Here is an 18,949-nt window from a genome sequence, read left to right as displayed (position 1 = left end):
GGTGCCTGGCTTCCTCACCTTTTTTGGGTGGTAGTCAGGTGATGTCTTCTGCACAGCAACATTGGTGAGGTGAACATCTGGCAGAGGTTGGTGGTCAAGGGCCAGTGTGGACAGAGAGGGGCAGACATAGCTCCTGCTGCCCCAAGGACTGAACTGAGACCCTGGCTTGGGAGTTGACCAGGAAAGCAAAAAACAAAACAAATGAAACAAAACCCAGCCAGTGTTCACACACATGGGCTTTGCAGTCACGTGGGCCTGGGTGCGAGTTCTGGGTACATCTCAGGGGCTGTGGATTCCTGGACAATCCGGTGACCTCTCTGAGCCTGTTTACCAGCTGTGCTGGCTAGTCTGTGTCACCCTGAAGCAAGCTAAGAGTTACCTGCAAGGAGGGAGACTCAACTGAGGAAATGTCTCCACAAGATCCAGCTGTTGGGCATTTTCCTAGTGATCAAGGGGGGCGGGCCTAGCCTATTGTGGGTGCCATCTCTGGGCCGGTGGTCCTGGGTTCTATAAAGAGCAGGCTGAGCAAGCCCTGGAGAGCAAGTCAGTAAGCCGCATCCCTCCATGGCCTCTGCATCAGCTCCAGCCTCCCGGTGCCAGTCCTGTGTGAGTTCCTGTCCTGACGTCCTTTGGTGACGGAGCACAGCGTGGAACTGTAAGCCAAAGAAGCCCTTTCTCCATTTTGGTCATGGTGTTTCATCACAGCACCAGAAACCTAAGGCGCCAGCCTGTTGGCTGGGAGCACACAATGGCTCCCTGGGATATTTGAGGGATTAGATGGAGTGCCCTTTGAGTGTCCCACAAGACACTGCTCCAGCGCCATCTCATTCGCTCCTGAATAATGCCCTTGTCACGGGCGGGTGAGACTTTCAAGGCTCAGAAAGGACAGGCACAGACATTCAGATCCCCTTCCTCAGCACCCCTCCCCCGGGACTATGCATCCCCAAATCAAATGAGATGACCTAACACCACCCCAAGACCTAATATATTTGCAGGTGGGGAGGGGACAGTGCCTAGTCCCTTGCCTGAGTCTAAGTCAGCACATTTCTGTCTATCCCCAGCATGGTAGGGCTTGGCGGTTCCAGCCTCTAGAAGATGGGAGACCTTGTTCATATGAATTTCTTTTTTTTTTTTTTTTCAGAGCTGGGGACCGAACCCAGGGCCTTGCGCTTGCTAGACAAGCGCTCTACCACTGAGCTAAATCCCCAACCCCATTTTCTTTCACCCTTATCTGAGAGGTTTGTTTTGGAAGAGTGAACACACGGCCAACCACTGAACAGGAAAAGGGCTCTTCCGTTCGCGCTCAATGATTTCCAAAAAGATTTCAAGGTAATTCTCAGAGAAAGGGGCATCCTACCCACACACAGGGCAGGAGCACCCGGGCAACCAGGTGGGAAACTGCCCGGACCACCTAACAGGATGCACAGACCAGCCCCTTCCTCACACCACACACAAACTCAACTTCAAACGCACTGCAGAGTTCTCAGGCAAGAGGCAAAACTAAAAATTCTTAAAAGAGCATTCAGGGATAAGTCATTGTCACTTCAGAGTCACAATAGCTATGACAGCAAAGCACAAACAACAGAAGAAGAAATAGATACATTGGATTTTATCATAATCTTCTGTGCTGTAGCAATTGTACAAAATTTTATTATTATTATTATTGTTACTATTATAAGTGTGTGTGTGTGTGTGTGTGTGCGCGCGCGCGCGCGTCTCACACCTTTACCTGGTGAGCTGCTGCCTCAGGCCATTTTGTTATTTTTGTTAGAGTGTATTAGCTGCGGAGATGAACGGTAAGGTAGGAGCGCTACCTTCAAATCGTTTTCCTCCCCCAATTCCAGATCCTCTGTGTTTCCAAAGTTAATAAGTTAATGGCTGACAGTGGCCTTTCAAACTGCTTCCTAAACAAAACAAGCTTTTAAAGAGTGGAAATCGGTGACAACAATTAATAAAAAAAAGCAGCCTGAATTTGGGAAAGAGCAGGGGGTAGGGCTGTGTGGGAGGATTCAGAGGAAGGGAAGCAGGAAATGTCATAGTTATATTATAAGCTCAAAAATAAAGGATAAATAAATCCTAGGGAGATAGTATATTTTAACATACCTAGCAATAAATGTAAAATTCATTCTCTCTTTGGGGGGAAAAAGTGGAAATGGGATTGTTAGCACATCAATCTCCTTTAGACTCCTTCCTGTCAGGGCGTCTGACACCTCAGCACATCTGTGTGCTCAGCTGCGTGTCCTGTTTGTGTCTGTATGTGTATATATGCTCGAATTGCTGCATTTATTGTATATTACATATACCAAAGTTAAGGTCATTGCATTTCTTGTTTCGTGATGGAAGAAATTATTATTTTAATGTTGGTACCTTGAAGGTGGGGGCAATAGCTCAGTCATGAACTTCTCGCTCCCTTAGTTTGATGCCCAAAAGCCATAGGGAAAAAAAAACCTGGGAATGGCCAGTCATGGTGGCACATAGGTTTAATCCCAGTACTCAGGCTGGTAAATCTCTGTGAGTTCAGGGCCAGCCTTGTCTACAAATTGAGTATTAGGCCATCCAGGGCTACATGATGAGACCCTACCTCAAAAAAACCAACCAACTCTGGACAGTAGCATGTGCTTGTAGTTCCAGCCGGCCAGCCTAGCAGAGCAAGGGAGCTCCCAGCCGGGGCAGACCCTGACATGCAGGGGTCCTCTGTAGTCTGTTCTGTATATTTGAATTTTAAGAAATTGAAAACCATTTAAAAGGGTGGAAAGTGCGGTGCAGTCTCTTGGTGTGAATATTTAGTGAGTGGACCCTCGTCGGGTTCCTGGGAAGGGCTCATCTTGTTCAGTATGTCCTCAGGATACCCAGGGCTGGGCCAGCACTCTGAAGCGACATTTGCTGCAGGGTCACTCTAGCCGACTGCTTTCTGTGTCTTTGTATGTGTTACTTAATTTTACTGAAAATGAGGCAGCAGAACAAACAAACTAAGCTAAGTCGATGGCAAGCATGTGGCAAATGCTTGTTAGAGCTGCAGGATAAAATTAACATGGGAGTGACAGAGTCTGAGAAACAAGGAAAATAGCTGGTGGTGCTGTTGTGTGCAAGAGGGCCACACCCAGTCACAGGGGCAGGCAATGAAAGTGTTTTACTTCAGGCACACCCTTAAACTGAAAGATGGCATCGTGGCAGAGAGAGGAGGCTGGCCCAAAGCAGGGTTAGAATGTCTGCTCAGAGTGTGGTCCCCCTATACCCCATCCCCCATCCCATGCAGTCCTGTCAGTTTCTATCATTCAGAGATGTCTTTGCATGAGTAAAGAAAACATAGACACGGTTTGGCCCAAATGAGAGCATACCCTTTGCTGTATTTGCAGTATTCTTTTTTCCTTAGAGATTGTTTTCCATCAGTATCTAAAGCAAGGTTCAGCCTTCCACTTAACAGTTGCATAGTATTCCATGCATAAACGCACCTCCTGTCTTGTTTCCTAGGTTTTTCGCCCCACCAAGGATATGCCATATGCAGTCTTTAAGCCTGTTCCTTCCCATGTTGTGTGCACGCACACCAATGGGGCTTGCTGGTTCAGAGGGTGTGTGTGTCCGGCTTTTGGCAGCTACTCATCAGCAGAGGGCTAGCCTACTCTACACTCCTGCCATCCACACACACAGCATCTTTCTCCCGTAGCTTTGCCTGGACGGTGTGGTATCTGAGCTTTGGCTTCTGCCAAGAAGGAACTGAGTGGACGAGGGAGCTGAGCCCTGGGAAGATGCGGAAGAAGGATGCAGAGGTTCTGCAGAGCTCAACCTGTCTGCTCCTATGAACGTGGGTAAACCCCATCACTGGGCACTCATGAAGACCACCATCCAGCGGGGACATTTGAGGGATGCTATCCTGAGCAGATCCATTTCCTGAGGGCCTGGGAACCCCCAGAGAGAAAGGACTAGGCTGGTTCTGGGTAGGGGACCTGGCAAGTATCCTTCTGGTGGTGAAGTTTGGGGCAGGCTGGCTAGAGGAGGGGACTGAGGACCAAAAGGAGTCCCACTGGGAGGATACAGTGGTCGTCGATGCTATTCAATGTGAATCTGGTGTTGGAGAAGCGGGCGAAGCCATCACGGTACAGCCACGCCCGCAGAGGGATGTACTGTTGGGGGTGAGGGAGAGAAAAGGGAAATGAAGCTCAGAATCTTTCCCTGGTACCAATTTTCTCACTGTCTTACCTCTGCCCAGGAGGCCCTGCCTTCTCTCAACAGTGGCCTCATTCCCTATACTCCCATCCTGCGGCTCCACCCTTTCCTTTCCTAGAGATGCAAAAGAAGCAAAGCGATGGGTCTACTACTATACATGACACCCAGGCCAGGACCTCAAGGTCCTGAGGGATGGGGTGAGCCTGAGACAGTGTGGAACGGAGTGTACACCAGGAAGGTTTGAACACATGCTGACTGAGTGAATGAATGAATGAATGAATGAATGAATGAATGAATGATAAATGGGTGAGGAGATGCAACAGCCTGTGGAGTTAGATGGATTTGAATCCCATTTTGGCTATCTACCTGCTGTGTAACCTTGGGCAAGTCATTTAACCTCTCTGCATCTGTTTTTGCTTTTACTTTTTTGAGGCAGGGTCTCCCTATGTAACAGGCATGGAGCTCACTATGGAGACCAAGCTGGCCTTAAGTTTGAGGTCCTCCTACTTCAGCCTCCCGAGCACTCTGGGTTAACCTCTGTGCATCCATTCTCATCTGTAAAACATGGCTAATAACTTGACAGAGGACCTCACTAGGCTGTTACAATGGAGTGAGTGAGTGGGGCTGAGAGCTGGGGCTTGGTGCTCAGTAGATGTTTGCTAGGGTTACCTAAAGGACGGGATGAGAGATGGGAGGAATGCAGCTGCAGACATGGGCAGCTAGGATGTAACACTAGGGACATGCCTCTCAACAGCCTTATCCCTCCATGTCCCTGGGCTCCCAGCAGGCCCCCACCCCCCAGAGGCTCACCGACATCACTAGCACGTAGACACGCAGGTCAAACTTGCGGCCTGCAGGAAAGAACTGGTTAGTGTAAAGGTTATTGACTGGCTGTCAGACCTAGGCTAGGTTTCAGATCATATCAGGAGAAGGTCAGACAGACAGGGATCTTCCTGTTTGAGGTTCCAAACACAGCTACACAGGGCACAGGGAGATGATTGGGTGGCGCAGTATTGGGGCAAAGCTGGAGGCTGAGTGGCCAAGGAAGGCCCTATGGGAAGTGGAGACTGATTGACAGACACATAGACAGGTGTAGGCTTAGCCCAGGCTGGCTAGACCCAGATGGGGAAAGACTGTGGGTCCAGGGGAGGAGGATGAAAGGAAATCAAGGCAGGTGGCAGGGTCCAGGCCTTGTGCAGACAAGGACAGTAATGTAGACAGGGCCAAGTCACCAAGCAGTCTTTGGGGTTTGTTCTCCAAACTATAAGAAGCCACTGGCAGGAGTCAATGCCCCTCACGGAGCACCAGTGAGGCCATTACAGCCATCCAGGTGGGGAGACAGCGGCAGCTAGGAATGGGACAGGGAAAGGAGGTGGCCAGACAGACAGCTTTAGAACTGATTTGAGCTTGGTGACGATCAACAGGACTGGGGCTGGAGAGACGGCTCAGTGGTTAAGAGAGTGTAATGCTCTCCCATGTGAGCTGAGTTCAGGTGACTCACACCCCCTTTAACTCCATCTCCAGGAGATCAGATGCCTCTTGCCTCTGCAGGCACCTGCTCATACTCAGGCACAGACACAGGCACCTACACATAATTAAAATAATAAACAAAAATAAAAGAGAATAAAAGAACAGTGACCAGAGAGCACCAGATACTCCTAGACACTTCCCAGACTCTGGCTTAGCAACCTGGGGGAGGAGACGCCATGGCTCAAGTGGAGAAGATGGAGGGTAAGCCAGACTCAGGAGCAGTCCCAAATCTGAGGCACACTGGTATGGAATTGCTAGGAGAGTCCCAAGAGACATAGCTGGGGACACAGAGCTGGAATCGATGGGGGAGGGAAAAAGAGGAGAGACCCAGAGGCTGCTCCCACAAAGGTCATGGCTAGGGGACAAGGGACATTTGGAGGAGACAAGTGTCATTAGCTCAGCTGCAGTGAGACTTACGTGGCTTGCTTCTGCTCCCTCATATGGAGCACAAACTCTTAGAATGGAGCCCAGGACAGTGGCTGGCACCAAGGGGGCTCTCTGTAAATGTCTCATTGGATGAAAGCATGCATGAATGAACTGGCTTCCCAAGAAGAATTTTCCAGAGCCCAGTGGAAGTAAGAAGATCAGGGTAAGCTGGAGGATTGCAGACTCGCAGTGAGGAGGGAGGAGAGTACAGGACAAGTCTCTGTTTCATTACAGGCCTGATGACAGGCCCGGTCTTTGCCATGTTGCCTAACTGTGCAGAGGGAAGGGGACAGACACAGCCATCTCACCTCCTATCAAGTAGGGGTTTTCCACATAACGCTGAGCCACATAGTTCTCCACTGGGATATCATCTTTCTGGTCATCAGAGCTCCTTGTGTCCTGGGTGTGACAATAGCAAACAACAACACACAGCAAGTGACCCGTGTCCTCCCTGGGGCATCTGACTGGATCCTTAGGTAAGATCCTTAGGTAAGTCTCTAAGGTAAGAACTAACGCCATTCCTATTTTACACTTGCACACCTGAAGCACAGAGAGGTGAGATGCCTTGTCTGAAGTCACACAGCTGGCCAGAGGTTCAGCAGGGGTGTGGGGCCATATGTAATTCAAACCCAGAGCCTAGGTGTGATGGTTTGTACATGCTCTGCCCAGGGAGTGGCACTATGTGGAGGTGCGGCCTTGTTGGAGTAGGTGTCACTGTGGGTGTGAGCTTTAAGACCTTCCCCTTTGCTGCCTGGAAGCCAATATTCTGCTAGCAGCCTTCAGATAAAGATGTAGAACTCACATCTCCTCCTGCACCAGGCCTGCCTGGATGCTGCCATGCTCCTGCCCTTATGAATCTCTGAACATGTGAGCCAGCCCCAATTAAATGTTGTCCTTACAAGACTTGACTTGGTCATGGTGTCTGTTCACAGCAGTAAGCCCTAACTAAGACACTAAGTTACGCTTTAGACCTGTGCCGCCTCAAAAGGCACATGTGGGCACTGACATTCACACTCATATCGATACTACATGCTGTGACATGAACGAAACCTGAAGCCAATGGCTGCATGAAATAAGCCAGCAACAAGAGGATCCACCTCTCGGAGTCACCACCATAGTCCAGTGCCTTGCAGCTGAAAGCAGGATTGCGGAGGTCGGTATGGAATGCCCAGAGTTCTGATTTGAAGTGGTGCAAACACAGTGGCCACGGGTTCCCAACAAGTGACAATATGAATGCTCCTAGTACCTCAGTACTGAGACGGTCAAAGTGGGACTCTCTAAAGAGAGTAACTGAGGAAGACACCTAGTCTATGCCCCCCACATACATGCAAATGATTAAAACCCTAAATGCTGTGTCCTGTACAGTTTGGCGGGAGGTGGAGATAACGGGGAGGGTATTGCACTGATAGGCTGGCAGTCTGCTGAGCCACGCCCTCTTGTGCCTTCCATTCTCAGAGGAAATGAAATTCCAAAAGTTTAGATCTTTGGTGAGTTTAGGGGCAGTTCACTTGCCCTCCAATATGCAAGGCTCTAGATTCTGTCACTATCACAGGGCAAGGTGGAGAGAGAGGAGAGGGAGGGAGGGAGGGAGGGAGGGAAGGAGGGGCGATCAATTCTCTTTGTGAGTCCAGTGCTTCACCTGGGAAGAGAAATCGCTCCTGTCCAGGCTGTAGAAGTTCTAGCGCACGGCTGCCCAGAGAACACCAGAGCAGGGCTGTCTCTCCCCTCCTACCCAGCAGTTCAGGCAACACTCACAGGCACAGCCCTTCCTGTTACCCTTGACCCCACCTCAGTGACTTCATGAAGAGCCAAAACCAAACCCCAGAGTCCCGTACACTCTGGACTCACAGCTGCACAGCAGTAAGTGCTTGGACTAGGGGCTTCCAGCCATCAGGGCAGAGCCCTCTCCTGCTGAGCCGCGGCACCCACCTGGGCAGCCAGGCCTCTCCTTCCTGGAGCCCTCCTCACTTCTACTCACATGGCTGCCTGAAGGGTTCACATTGGCTCGAGTAGCCTGGGTCTCCACACTGGTGACTTTCTTCCCCGCAGTGCCCTGCCAGTAGGTGTAAGAGATACATTGGGATGTGCATAAGGGGAGAGGCATTTAGTAAGCATTTGCTTGTCTCCCCTGGGAGTTGACTCCTCCTGCTCCCCACACCCACACGGCTGTCCCTGCCAGGGTTCAGAAGGTCTCCTCTATCTTTCAGAGCACAGCTGTTAATTGGACCCTGCTCATCAGCACAGGGGATCCTCGGGCAGACGCTAAGAAGGGCGAGGTGAGGTCAGGATTTGAACCTAGAGCTGGCACTCTTGTGGAACACCTTGACAGGTCGCACTGTGAGTTCGGGAGGAAGGAAGGTATAGCCTCCTCCTGGAGGGTGAGGCTTGTGAGGGAAAAAGGTGGCCTCACCTTCCTCCAGTCCATGATGTCTTTCAGTCTCCGGAAGAGAAATATGCCCTTCCCCTGAGATCGGGCGACCTGGTGATGGGGTGGGGGTAGGAAAAAGGCAGAGTTCAGCTCAAGGTCCCTCCCTGGGCCCATGCTGAGGGTCTTACCCAGATCATCTCTGTGTCCATGTCCCTGTGGGACCCAATCTCTGCCCAGAAGAATGGCCATTCAACCCCCACGGGGCTGGAGGAGGAAATCGAGCTGGGCTTTGCTACGGAGATATACATTTGCATGAATAATGCAGAAGGACAGACAATTAAGAAACCATCTCGGCCAGTCCTGGAACATATCATCCAATGCTTTTTTTGGAAATCAATTTGCCTTCCTAATTAGGTTTTGCTTCGGCTAATACTGGAATCAGTCTGCCTTTACTGCACCCTGCCATGGGTAATTCATGCCCTCCCCTGAGGCAAGGGGGTTGGGGGAATCTTTAATAGCCTGGGGTGTTTCTGTCTTCTAAGGTGTTCACCTGCCTGGCCTTGTACAGAAACACTGTCAGCATGCTCACCACCCTCCCCACAGCCCACAGTCCATTGGGACTGCAGGATAGTGAAGCAATCATCCAAAGGTATATTGGTGCGTGTGTGTGTGTGTGTGTGTGTGTGTGTGTGTGTGTGTGTGTTGCTGAGGATCAAACTCAGGACCTTGATTTTGCTAAGCAAGCACTCCTTGGCAGAGCTACAGATCATCCCCAGGGTCTATGCTGTATCTGTCACTTAGAAGTCACAATTCCCAGAGGAACCTATACAGAGCTAAAACCTGCTGGCTGGCCTGGCTTCTGTGGCCTCTGAGACCAACTCTGGCTTCCTGCGCCAGTTCAGTCCTTTAGTTATCTGAGCTACTGAGCACTCCCCACTCCCCTAAGGCATCTTTCCTCTGGCACTCCTCAGGTGAGCGCAGCGCCTCCTTCCCTCTGTTCTCTGAGCAGTGTGGCCCACAGACGACAGAAGGCCTGGCAGCAGGTGGCTTGCTCAGCTCTGGGCAGAGCAGGAAACAGAGCAAAGCAAATCCTTCCTTTCTCCCTCTTTGTTTAGTCCGGGACCCCAGTTCATGGGAAGCTGCCATCTCCCATCCATGGTGGGCCTTCTCTAGTCAACTAAACCTCTCAGGAAACACCCTCTGAGACACCCTAAGGATGCACCTCATTAATTTTGTAGGTGTTTAGTAATCCAGTCAAGCTAACAATGTGTTATCACACATCTAAGTGTTGCCAACTTGATATATAAACACATTACTTGAAACCACAACATTCTGCCCCTGGCCCACAGGGTCATGGCCTTCCCAATGTGAAATGCATGAATTCTAACTTCAACCCTGAGCCCAACACCCAAAATTTCTATACTATTCAAAAGTCTTAAATGCTTTCCAGGCATGGTGGCTCACATTGATAAACTCCGGCCCACAGGAGGCAGAGGCAGGTGAATCTCTATGAGTTTAAGGCTATCCTGATATACATAGTAAGTTCCAGAATACACAAAGCTACATAGAGACAGACACTCCCTGTCTCAATAAAACAGAACAAAAGGTCCTAAATCAGAGCCACTCAAAGGGCTCACATCTCTAATGCCAGTATCCAGTGAGCAGAGACAGGCTGAGCTCTGTGAGCTTAAGTCCAGTCTGGTCTATAGAGTGAGAACCTTTCTTAAAAAACAGACAAACAAAAGTCCTTAGTCCAACGTCTCTTCTGAGACTCAAGGCAATTTACTATGAGCACCTGTACACTAAAAACACAAGTTACATACTTCTAACACACAATGGCATAGAAAAATCATATTATCATTTCAAAAGGAAGAATAGGGTATAGCAAGGAAAGTCCACTGTGAGACTGAAACACAGCAGGGAAGATTCCCATCCTGCCCCTCAGGGCAGCACGTGGAGCTCATGACAGGATCCCACAGGCTCCAACAGCCTTGGGCCACCCCATCCTTCCAGCTCTGCTCCCTGCAGCACAGTCTTTCTCTCCGCACAGCTCCACTCCACACTTGTGGCTCTCTCTGACAGATGTGCTATGGCCACAGCATCTCCAGTGCACTGGGGTCTCCATTACAACTTGGGCTTCCCCTTCACACCTTCACCCATGGCTTCTTGGGGCTTTCCGCAGGTGATCCTACTCTGCCACACACTCACTGATTTACACGACCTTCTGGAACCCAGATGAAAGCCTCCGTGACGCCTTCTCACCTTTCGTGGCTGCAAAACCGTGTACTTAGATACTGCTGCTAAGTTCTGCTGCCAGCTTCGGTAGAGTCTGGTGCTGGGATTGAACCCATGGCCTTGGACACACTAGGCAAGTGCCCTACCCACAGAGCCACATTGGAAGCCATTATAACTTTGGTTTTATACCAGTGTGTCCACTCTGAGTCCTTATTCCCTAACCATCCCTGCTCTGCCCCCAGTGATGCCATTCATTATGTGACATTCAGTGGTGTGATTTGAATATGCTTGGCCCAGGGAGTGGCACTACTAGGAGGTGTGACCTTGGTGGAGGAAGTGTGTCATTGTGGGCGTGGATGTGGACTTTACGACCCTCCTCCTAGCTGCCTGGAAGCCAGTCTTCCCCTAGCAGCCTTCAGATGAAGATGTAGAACTCTCAGCTCCTCCGGCTCCATGCCTAGACACTGCCATGCTTCTGCCGTGATGACAATGGACTAAACCTCTGAACCTGGAAGCCAGCCCCAATTAATGTTGTCCTTATAAGACTTGCCTTAGCCGCGGGTCTCTTCACAGCAACACAAGCCCTAAGACAACTGGTGTCATTTGTGAGGCCTTGAGGTTGATAGACGGTCTCCCACAGAGCCTCTCCCACTTCATCCCACCCAGAAGACAGGGGCTGATCAACTCCTCCTGGGGCTCTACCCTTGGCTGAGGTCTCCTCATGGTCGCGCCTTGCTAATTCACCACGTGCTTGACTCCGGCATTGGCCTTCAGGACGCCAAGGGGTCTGCTGCAGAGACTTCTGAGAGAGTGTGTCTTCTTCAAGAGTGATAAAGGACATGGCATTCGTTTATCTGGTGGCAGGTGGGGAGAGGTGAGGTAAAAGTGGAGCTGCTGCAGCCATGATGTGAGCAGGAGGAGCCCGCCTGCTGGGTGTGACACCCAATAAACCATCCTTGGCTTGACTGTTCTTATTAAAGAAAGTCACCTGGGGCTTAGAAACTTCAAGGAGAAGACTTCTTCATATTTTAGTTCTATTAATATCTAAGCAGATTTGTGCATTTCTTTCTATGATGCGTGCGGGTGGCCCATCTTGGGAATATTAGTCATGTCTGTGACTTTACCATCAGAAGAAATCACAGCCTCTTTATAGGACAATTGTTGCATAGATGTCAGAAGAGTATTCGTGTATCTTACGATTCTCAAATCACCACAGGGATGGAGTCTGCTGTTAGGCCCTTTAGCATGTTATGAGGAGGAGAGAGGATGCTTAATAGTGTGCGAGCTGCACCATGGAGAGCATGTGGGTCTGCCCAGTAGGAGAGTAAGCCACTGGGTGTAACAGCCCTAACTCTCACCCACCCCCAGCCACATTTTCCCCCTCCCTTCTCTCTCTCCCCCTCTCTCTCCCCCCCCCTCCCTCCCTGCCTCCCTCCTTTCCCTGCCTCCCTCCCTCCAGGTCTTTCAGCTCCACCTGCTTCTCCTGCTCATTCTCTCCAACAGTCATATTTAGTCTTTCTTGATATGCGTTTCCTGGGGGGCCTGGAGTAACTGTTTTAATAACTGTTTTTCGACATAGCTGCTTTCTTTTGTAATTAAATATACTTTATGCTTTGAAAACCCCCATTCTTTATTGTGTCTTGTTTTTGACTTCATGAGACAGTCTTGCTATGTAGCCTTGGCTAGTCACTGATAGACCAGGCCGGCGTCCAACATGCAACAATTCTCCTCCTCTGCTGCTTGAGTGCTAGGACTACACACATGTGCCATTATCCCTGGCTGAAAGCCACTGTCCTGTCATTCTGGCTTCATGATGTTGTTCCTTCTGTCATAGTTCTCTCTGGCTTCATGATGTTGTTCAGATTTCATATGTCAATCATATCTGGGAAGTGGCTTTAAATAAAGCACTGTTCTGTGTCCAGTTGGTGCATTTCTCCACATGCGCATGGACAGACAGGAGTCCCACGCTCTTGCTTAGGTCCCTGGAGATGGTTTTATGATCTTTACTGCCCAAGCAGGCCAGCTCTCAGGATTCAGTGACAAGCCCCCTTGTATTTCCTGTCCTAGCAGGGGAGCCGGAGAGGAAGGACAGATGGGAGAAACGTTGGTGTGGTGTGTGATTTCTTTTCCAGTAGACTGGACTTAAATTGTTTGGTTTTTGTTTTAGTTTTTGTGGGACTGACAGTTGAAGCTGGGACCTCAGGCAGCAAGCTAGGCAAGCATTTACCACTGAGCTATGCCCTCAGCTCTTAGACTGGACTTCCTATGGTCAAACCCAAAGGCCCATTTCTTAGCTTTTAGTTGATCCTTTTTAATACTATTATTATTCGTGTGTGCACATTTACATGTGTTGGGGGCACACACAAGTGTGTGGTTCCTGTACCTGTTATGTTCACATGTTGTAGGAGACAGAGGACAACCTCAGATGTCATTCCTCAGGAACTACCTGCCTTGTTTATTCATTTTGAGATAGGGTCTCTCAGTGTCGCTCTGGCTGGCCTAGAACTATTCAGACCAGACTGGCTTTAAACTCACAGCAGCCCACCTGGGATCAAAGATGCAGGTCACTGCACCCAGCATGTCCACTTTACTATTTAAGACAGGAGCTTTCATTGGTACCTGGGGCTTGGTTCTTTAGCCAGTCTGGGCTGGCCAGCCAGTGAGCCCTAGGGACGCTCCCATCTCTAACTCCTTGGTATTATTGGCACAGGCCACCACATCTGGTTTTATCTTGGGTGCTAACAATAAAAGTCAAACCCTCACTCTGTAGCCAAGGATGACTTTGAATTCCTGATCCTCCTGTCTCTACCTCCCAAGTGTGCTGCTGTGCCTAGTGGACAAAGGCCTGTTCTTATCCCTAGAGAGGAAAGCTGAGAGATAGATGGTCTTAAGGCCCTGAGAGTCTACAGAACAGTGCTGGGATGGGGGTGCAGCATCGCCAAAGCCCCCTTGTATTTTCTGTGCCTAAGGAAGAGGGTAAGAGTTGGGTAACAGGGCACAGCCTTCTGCAGGCAACTGAGGAGTGAGGCTGAGGAGCAGGCTTGGGATTGGCTTATGCAGGTGTAGCCATGGCACAGGTGCCTGGAGGGGGATGGACTTAGGTAAGGCAGTACTGGAAAACACACTGGTCCACCATGTCCCCCAGGAGGGTGGCTCCCGGGCTCCTGGTTCTTTCCCAGAGTCCTGAACAGGCTGGTGAGGCAATCTGGTGGCAGCAGAGAGAGGAGACTGAGCAGAGAGCTACAGGCAGCCCCAGCTGCATCAAGTGACACTGTCTGCTAATTGGGAACCAGCAATTGCACATTAAGCCGCTTCCTCTCCCAGCCCACTGCTTTTGTTAGTGGTGATACCATGACAGCTGTGATTAAGAGGCGGAACCTTGGCTCTGTGGGTAGTGTTCTGTGTGTGTGTGTGTGTGTGTGTGTGTGTGTGTGTGTGTGTGTGTGTGTCCCACAGCTGAGGCATGCTGTCTAGGAAATGCAAGAATGAGAGCAGGTGCCTGGGCTTTATTTTTTTCTGAGATAAGGTCTCACTCTATGGCCCAAGCTATCCTGGAACTCACTGTGTAGCTTAGGCTGGCCTTAAACTTGGAACATTTCTCCTGCCTTGGCCTCTTAAGTGCCTGGATTCTAATTCTTTCTCTGCCACCCGTGAGCTCTGTGACCTCGAGCTAAGGCCCACCTGCTTCATCTGTAAGCTGGGACAGTACTGACCCAGGTCCGTCATGGGACTCAGTTTCCCTGAGGCTGAGCTTGTTGAATACAAAACATGCAGGTTAGGCTTGGAGTTCAGTGCTCAACAGCAAGCCATTTCTCTTTTAATTTCTAAGAGTTCAGGAAGCATCTTCCCTTCACACTGCCCCAGGAAGCTCTGGTCAGTTTCACAAACCTGTGAGGCTGGGTGTAATGCTGGACACCCTTAATCCTAGCACTCAGGAAGCAGAAGCAAATGGATTGCTCTGAGTTTGAGGCCAGCCTGGTCTACAGAGTGAGTTCCAAGACAGCTATAGAGAGAGCTACAAGACAGGAATACATAGAGAGATTTTGTCTCAAAAATCAAGACAAAATAAGCAGACCTGAGTGTGCGCATGCCTTACCCAGGAACGTGTGCAAAGGCAGAGTCACTGGGCAGATCGGGTGGGCCTGAGCAGTCTGGTCTAATTCATGTGGGGATATCCTAAGGCAGGAACTGGAGAGATGGCTCAACAGTTAAGAGCGCTGGCTTCTCTTCCCGATGACCCAGGTTCAATTCCCAGCACCCACAGGGCAGCTCCCAACTGTCTGTAACTCCAGTTCCAGGGGATCGATGCCTTCTTCTGGCCTCTATGGGCAATGCACACAAGTGGTGCAGAAACACACATGTAGGCAAAGCATGCACACACAAAATCAAAATAAATCTAAAATATTTCTTTAAAAATAAAAGGTTGAAAAACAATTAGCTCCCAAACCCCATGCATCTTGGAGCTCTGCAGGAGAACCTGAAACAGGACTCCCCGGGGTCCAGTTGCGGAGCCCTGAGGGTCCTGTGAGCGTGCTTTCCTGAAGTGCCCACAGACTTGCTTCTTTTTCATGAAACCTCCAAGAGACACAAGGCATTCGGTTTTGACACGGGGCCCTCCTGGGACACCACACCTCAGTCCTGCCCCTCCTTGCAGAGGCACTCACAGGTTTCATGATCCAGGTGATGCCGGGGTTCTTACGGAACTCCTCCACAAACAGATGATACTCGCAGGGCATCTCAAAGGTTTTGGGGAAGAAGTCACACTTGGCTGCCTCCGTCTTTCCTGCCTCCCGCTCCAGCTGCTTCCGGAATCGCTTTAGGTTCTTGACCATGTAGTTTTTCCTGGTGAGCTAGGCAGCGGGGAGGGCAGACGGTAACCCCCTGCTCCTGCCTTGCCCACCTCTAGTTAGAAAACATGTTTCATTACACTTACTTATGTAAGAGGGGCTAAAATAAGAGAAAGGGGACATAGTGACCCCCTTTCTGAGCTTTTGTCCTCAGCAGTGAGTTGTCCCCCCTACACCACAGAGGGAGAAGAGTGTTGGGGGCCCAGTCTGACCCTACTCAACCCTATTCATAGTAACTTCTCTACTCAAGCACCAAGCCCTATTTCAACCATTTCTGTGTCTGTGGACCTAAAGGGCAATCTAATCCCCACAACAGAAAGGACACATGCACACCTTAAAACCAATAGAAGCTAGGCATAGTGGCCCATACCTTTAATCCCAGAGGCAGGCAGATCTCTGCGAGTTTGAGGCCAGCTTGGTCTACATAGTGAATTCTAGGACAGCCAGGGCTACAGAGAAAGACTCTGTCTCAAAAAACAAAACAAACAAAAGACCAATGGAAAAGTAGGAGAATTACTAAGATGGGAAGACCTAAACACTAGAAAAGCCCCTGACCCCCTTAGAGTCAGCAATACCCAGCTCTGGGCCCTTCTCTGTCTAGAGAGCTCTAACACTTGCTGCTAAGCCTTTCCAGTACTGTGGTTATTTAATCGATAGAGCCCACTAGTATCAAAGGTCAGAGGGCAACTTCTGGGTGTCGGTCTCTCCTTCCACTATGTGGGTCTTGGGTGTCAAACTCAGATCCTCAGGCTTGGACACAAAAGCCTTTATCTGCTGTGCCATCTTGCTGGTCCTCCTGCCCACCTCTTGGTACCAGTGTCTACTCTCAGACCCTCAGAGTAGCAGGAACAATCCGAAGGGCTCCAACAGATAGTCCCATGGCCCAGACCCATCTCACTTCACAGACCGGGAGGCTCACCTCATAGTGGTTCCTAAAGTGGCTGATTCGCACGTGTTCATCCATGTAGGTGTGGTCAAAGTTCTCACGCAGCCAGCTGACGTCACACCAATAGAAATCCCATTCACCTTCACTGCAGTGAGGGAGAGACAAGGGTCAGATCTGAGGACGGGGTGCTGCTGGGGTCTCACAGCACACAGCCATCTGACAGCACACAACCATCTGACCGTGAGTGGAGGGAGAATGCTGGCCACAGTGGCTAGCTTCCCTGAGGCACCAGCAGATGCTGCCGCCCTAGCCCAGAGTGCCTTCTGGTACTTCTCAACAGTGGTCATGCCTGCTCCAGTCTCAGCCACTTCCTGAGGTGCAGGGTGCACTGCTTAAACATTTCAGCAGCCCCTCAATCGGTACTCACTGCTACCTCTGCAGGCTGCATTGTATGGTAGAGCACAGAATCCACCCTCTCTGCCCCTGCCTTGCTACTTTAATTTGGAGTTTCATTGTCCCCTTAAAGCTGGAGTGTTGACAGCTTGGTCACCAGCCTGTGGCAATACTGGGAGATGGTGGAGTCTTTAAAGATGGAGCCCAGAAGAAGGTTGTTATTCATCGAGAGGCGTGAGCTGGAATGGGATATGGGTCTGACCCTTAGCTCCTCCCTGGCTTTTGGCTTCTGGTTTTGCCTCATGGCTACCATGAGATCCCAGCATGCTTTCAGCCTCACTATAGGTCTAAGAGGAAAGGGCCAACTGATCATGGGCCACGGCCTCCCCAACCCAATAAGCCTTTGGTTTTTTGTTTTGTTTTGTTTTGTTTTCCCAAAACATGATCTCACTATATAGCCCTGGCTGACCTTGAACTTGCAGAGACCCACTTGCCTTCACCCCATTTAGTGCTGGGATCAAAGGTGTGTGCCACTGCTGCTGACATTCTTTCCAGTTTTTAAATTAGTTTATCTTAGAAGACATTTTGCCAAAACAATGGAAACTCAACTAAATACCCTCCCATCCCCCACCCCCACCCCCACCCCAGCACCATCCCTGCTCCTGCTCTTTCTGTTGTTATTGTGGCCAAGTACTGAGTTTTGAAAAACACCTTGAGGGATCTGAAGTCAAAACAAACTGTAATAAGGAGGCAGCTTCCTGAAGTGATGAATAAACCAGGCCTGACTTGGACCAAGTCAGGAAGAACGCCATAGTCTACTGTACTTCCCAACTGTCCCTTTCACCCCAGTGACTGGAGGCTACAAGGATGGGGAGAAGCTATGAGAACCTTCTGTGGTAGATGGCACAAGTGAGTTCTTAGTGTGTGAGCAAAAAATAGCAAAAAATGGCTGCTCACACGCACTGACTTTCTCATGGATGCTTCCTGGCCGAGGCGCTGGCATCACAGGGTCACGCCACTCTGCTGTGGCTACGGAAAATCCTGACCTGCCTACAGGAGCTGCTGGCTTAATGTCCAGAGAGCTAAGCTCTGAGACTTCTATAAAGCAAGAGGAACAATGGCCAGCGAGGTCTGCTGGGTATTAGAAGTTTCCCAAACTAAGGGTTTAGATTGTTTCTCCGCTCCTCTCAGCTGTTGGATGGGCATCTCTCCTGGATGCCAACCGTGCACAGGAGCCTGGCCTCCGGTGTGAGGTGTGGGGCTTGAGGAATCCCTCTGTCCTTTGCAGAGGACATTGTGTGGGAATGTCTCTGAGCATGTGGACCCTGTTTTTCCACCAAGCTCCAAATGACTTTTTCAAAATTTAATAGCCACATCCCTGGACAATTCCAAATAAATCACACTGGGAAGGGTATAATGGCCTGTGGGATGGACTGTCAGGAATCACTGTCTCTGTTGGTCAAGAAAGCAGAAAGGGATCTGCTTAGGAGAGGAGGGCCAACAAGATGGAGGATCAAACCAAGGAATAAGGAAATGACAAAGTGGCCAGTGTGCTTGAGGGGCGGTGGTGCACGAGGGGCAGCAGTAAACTCGGAGCAGTGATACATGACAAAGTGCCCCGTGTGTACTCGGGGCAGCAGTACACATGGAAACTTGCTATTTTGGATGCTAGTTCAAAAAAATATAAATAAAAAATTTCCACTTCCAAATTGTATTCTGAGTTTCTTTTTAAACAGGATGTTTCTGTAAAGATTTGCGTATGACCTACATCACAGAAAATATGTCATTAATCACCAAAATAAGAAAAACCACAATGATATCCACGGTGGTTTGAATGTGCTTGGCCCAGGGAGTGACACTATTAGGAGGTGTGGCCTTTTTAGAGGAAGTGTCACTGTGGGGTTGGGCTTTGAGACCCTCCTTCTAGCTACGTGGGTGCCAGTCTTCTCCTGGCTGCAGTCAGATGAAGATGTAGAACTCTCAGCTCCTCCTGTACCATTCCTGTCTGGACACTGCCATGCTCCCACCTTGATGATAATGGACTGAACCTCTGAACCTGTGAGCCAGCCCCAATTAAATGTTGTCCTTATTAGAGTTGCC

The 18,949-nt window shown here is 50.0% G+C and overlaps 1 protein-coding gene and 1 long non-coding RNA gene across 16 annotated transcripts in view; one reads left to right on the top strand and one right to left on the bottom strand.

Annotated features, from left to right (window-relative positions):
- Ttll9 (tubulin tyrosine ligase like 9) overlaps window positions 1-18,949 on the bottom strand; it is a 59,416-nt gene that overhangs the window by 7,740 nt on the left and 32,727 nt on the right. For 7 of the 14 annotated variants that reach the window (XR_010064633.1, XM_063283827.1, XM_063283828.1 and 4 more), the window contains 8 exons: window positions 16,490-16,601; window positions 15,388-15,573; window positions 8,531-8,599; window positions 8,099-8,173; window positions 6,429-6,519; window positions 4,975-5,015; window positions 4,034-4,121; window positions 19-77 (listed from right to left, as the gene is read on the bottom strand). Coding sequence is in view for 12 of the 14 variants with exons in the window: in XM_063283827.1 (XP_063139897.1) it covers window positions 19-77; window positions 4,034-4,121; window positions 4,975-5,015; window positions 6,429-6,519; window positions 8,099-8,173; window positions 8,531-8,599; window positions 15,388-15,573; window positions 16,490-16,601 (721 nt within the window). In the remaining 2 variants the exon portion in view is untranslated. Of the gene's footprint in view, window positions 1-18; window positions 78-4,024; window positions 4,122-4,974; window positions 5,016-5,614; window positions 5,750-6,428; window positions 6,520-8,098; window positions 8,174-8,530; window positions 8,600-15,387; window positions 15,574-15,940; window positions 16,035-16,489; window positions 16,602-18,949 lie in introns of those variants that run through there. The other 7 variants (XM_063283830.1, XM_063283829.1, XM_063283833.1 and 4 more) reach the window with 4 other exon arrangements.
- On the top strand, window positions 5,743-11,222 carry LOC134486186 (uncharacterized). 2 transcript variants are annotated; one of them, XR_010064994.1, is made up of 3 exons: window positions 5,743-8,396; window positions 9,031-9,137; window positions 10,671-11,222. It is a non-coding gene; the product is annotated as an uncharacterized LOC134486186 (long non-coding RNA). The 2 variants fall into 2 exon arrangements; XR_010064993.1 differs by having other exon boundaries at window positions 9,031-11,222.

This window comes from Rattus norvegicus, chromosome 3, assembly GCF_036323735.1.
Source record: "Rattus norvegicus strain BN/NHsdMcwi chromosome 3, GRCr8, whole genome shotgun sequence".
In the NCBI taxonomy this organism is placed as follows: domain Eukaryota; kingdom Metazoa; phylum Chordata; class Mammalia; order Rodentia; family Muridae; genus Rattus; species Rattus norvegicus.
The sequence above is the reverse complement of the archived record's forward strand: the minus strand, read 5'-3'. Positions and strand labels throughout refer to the sequence as shown.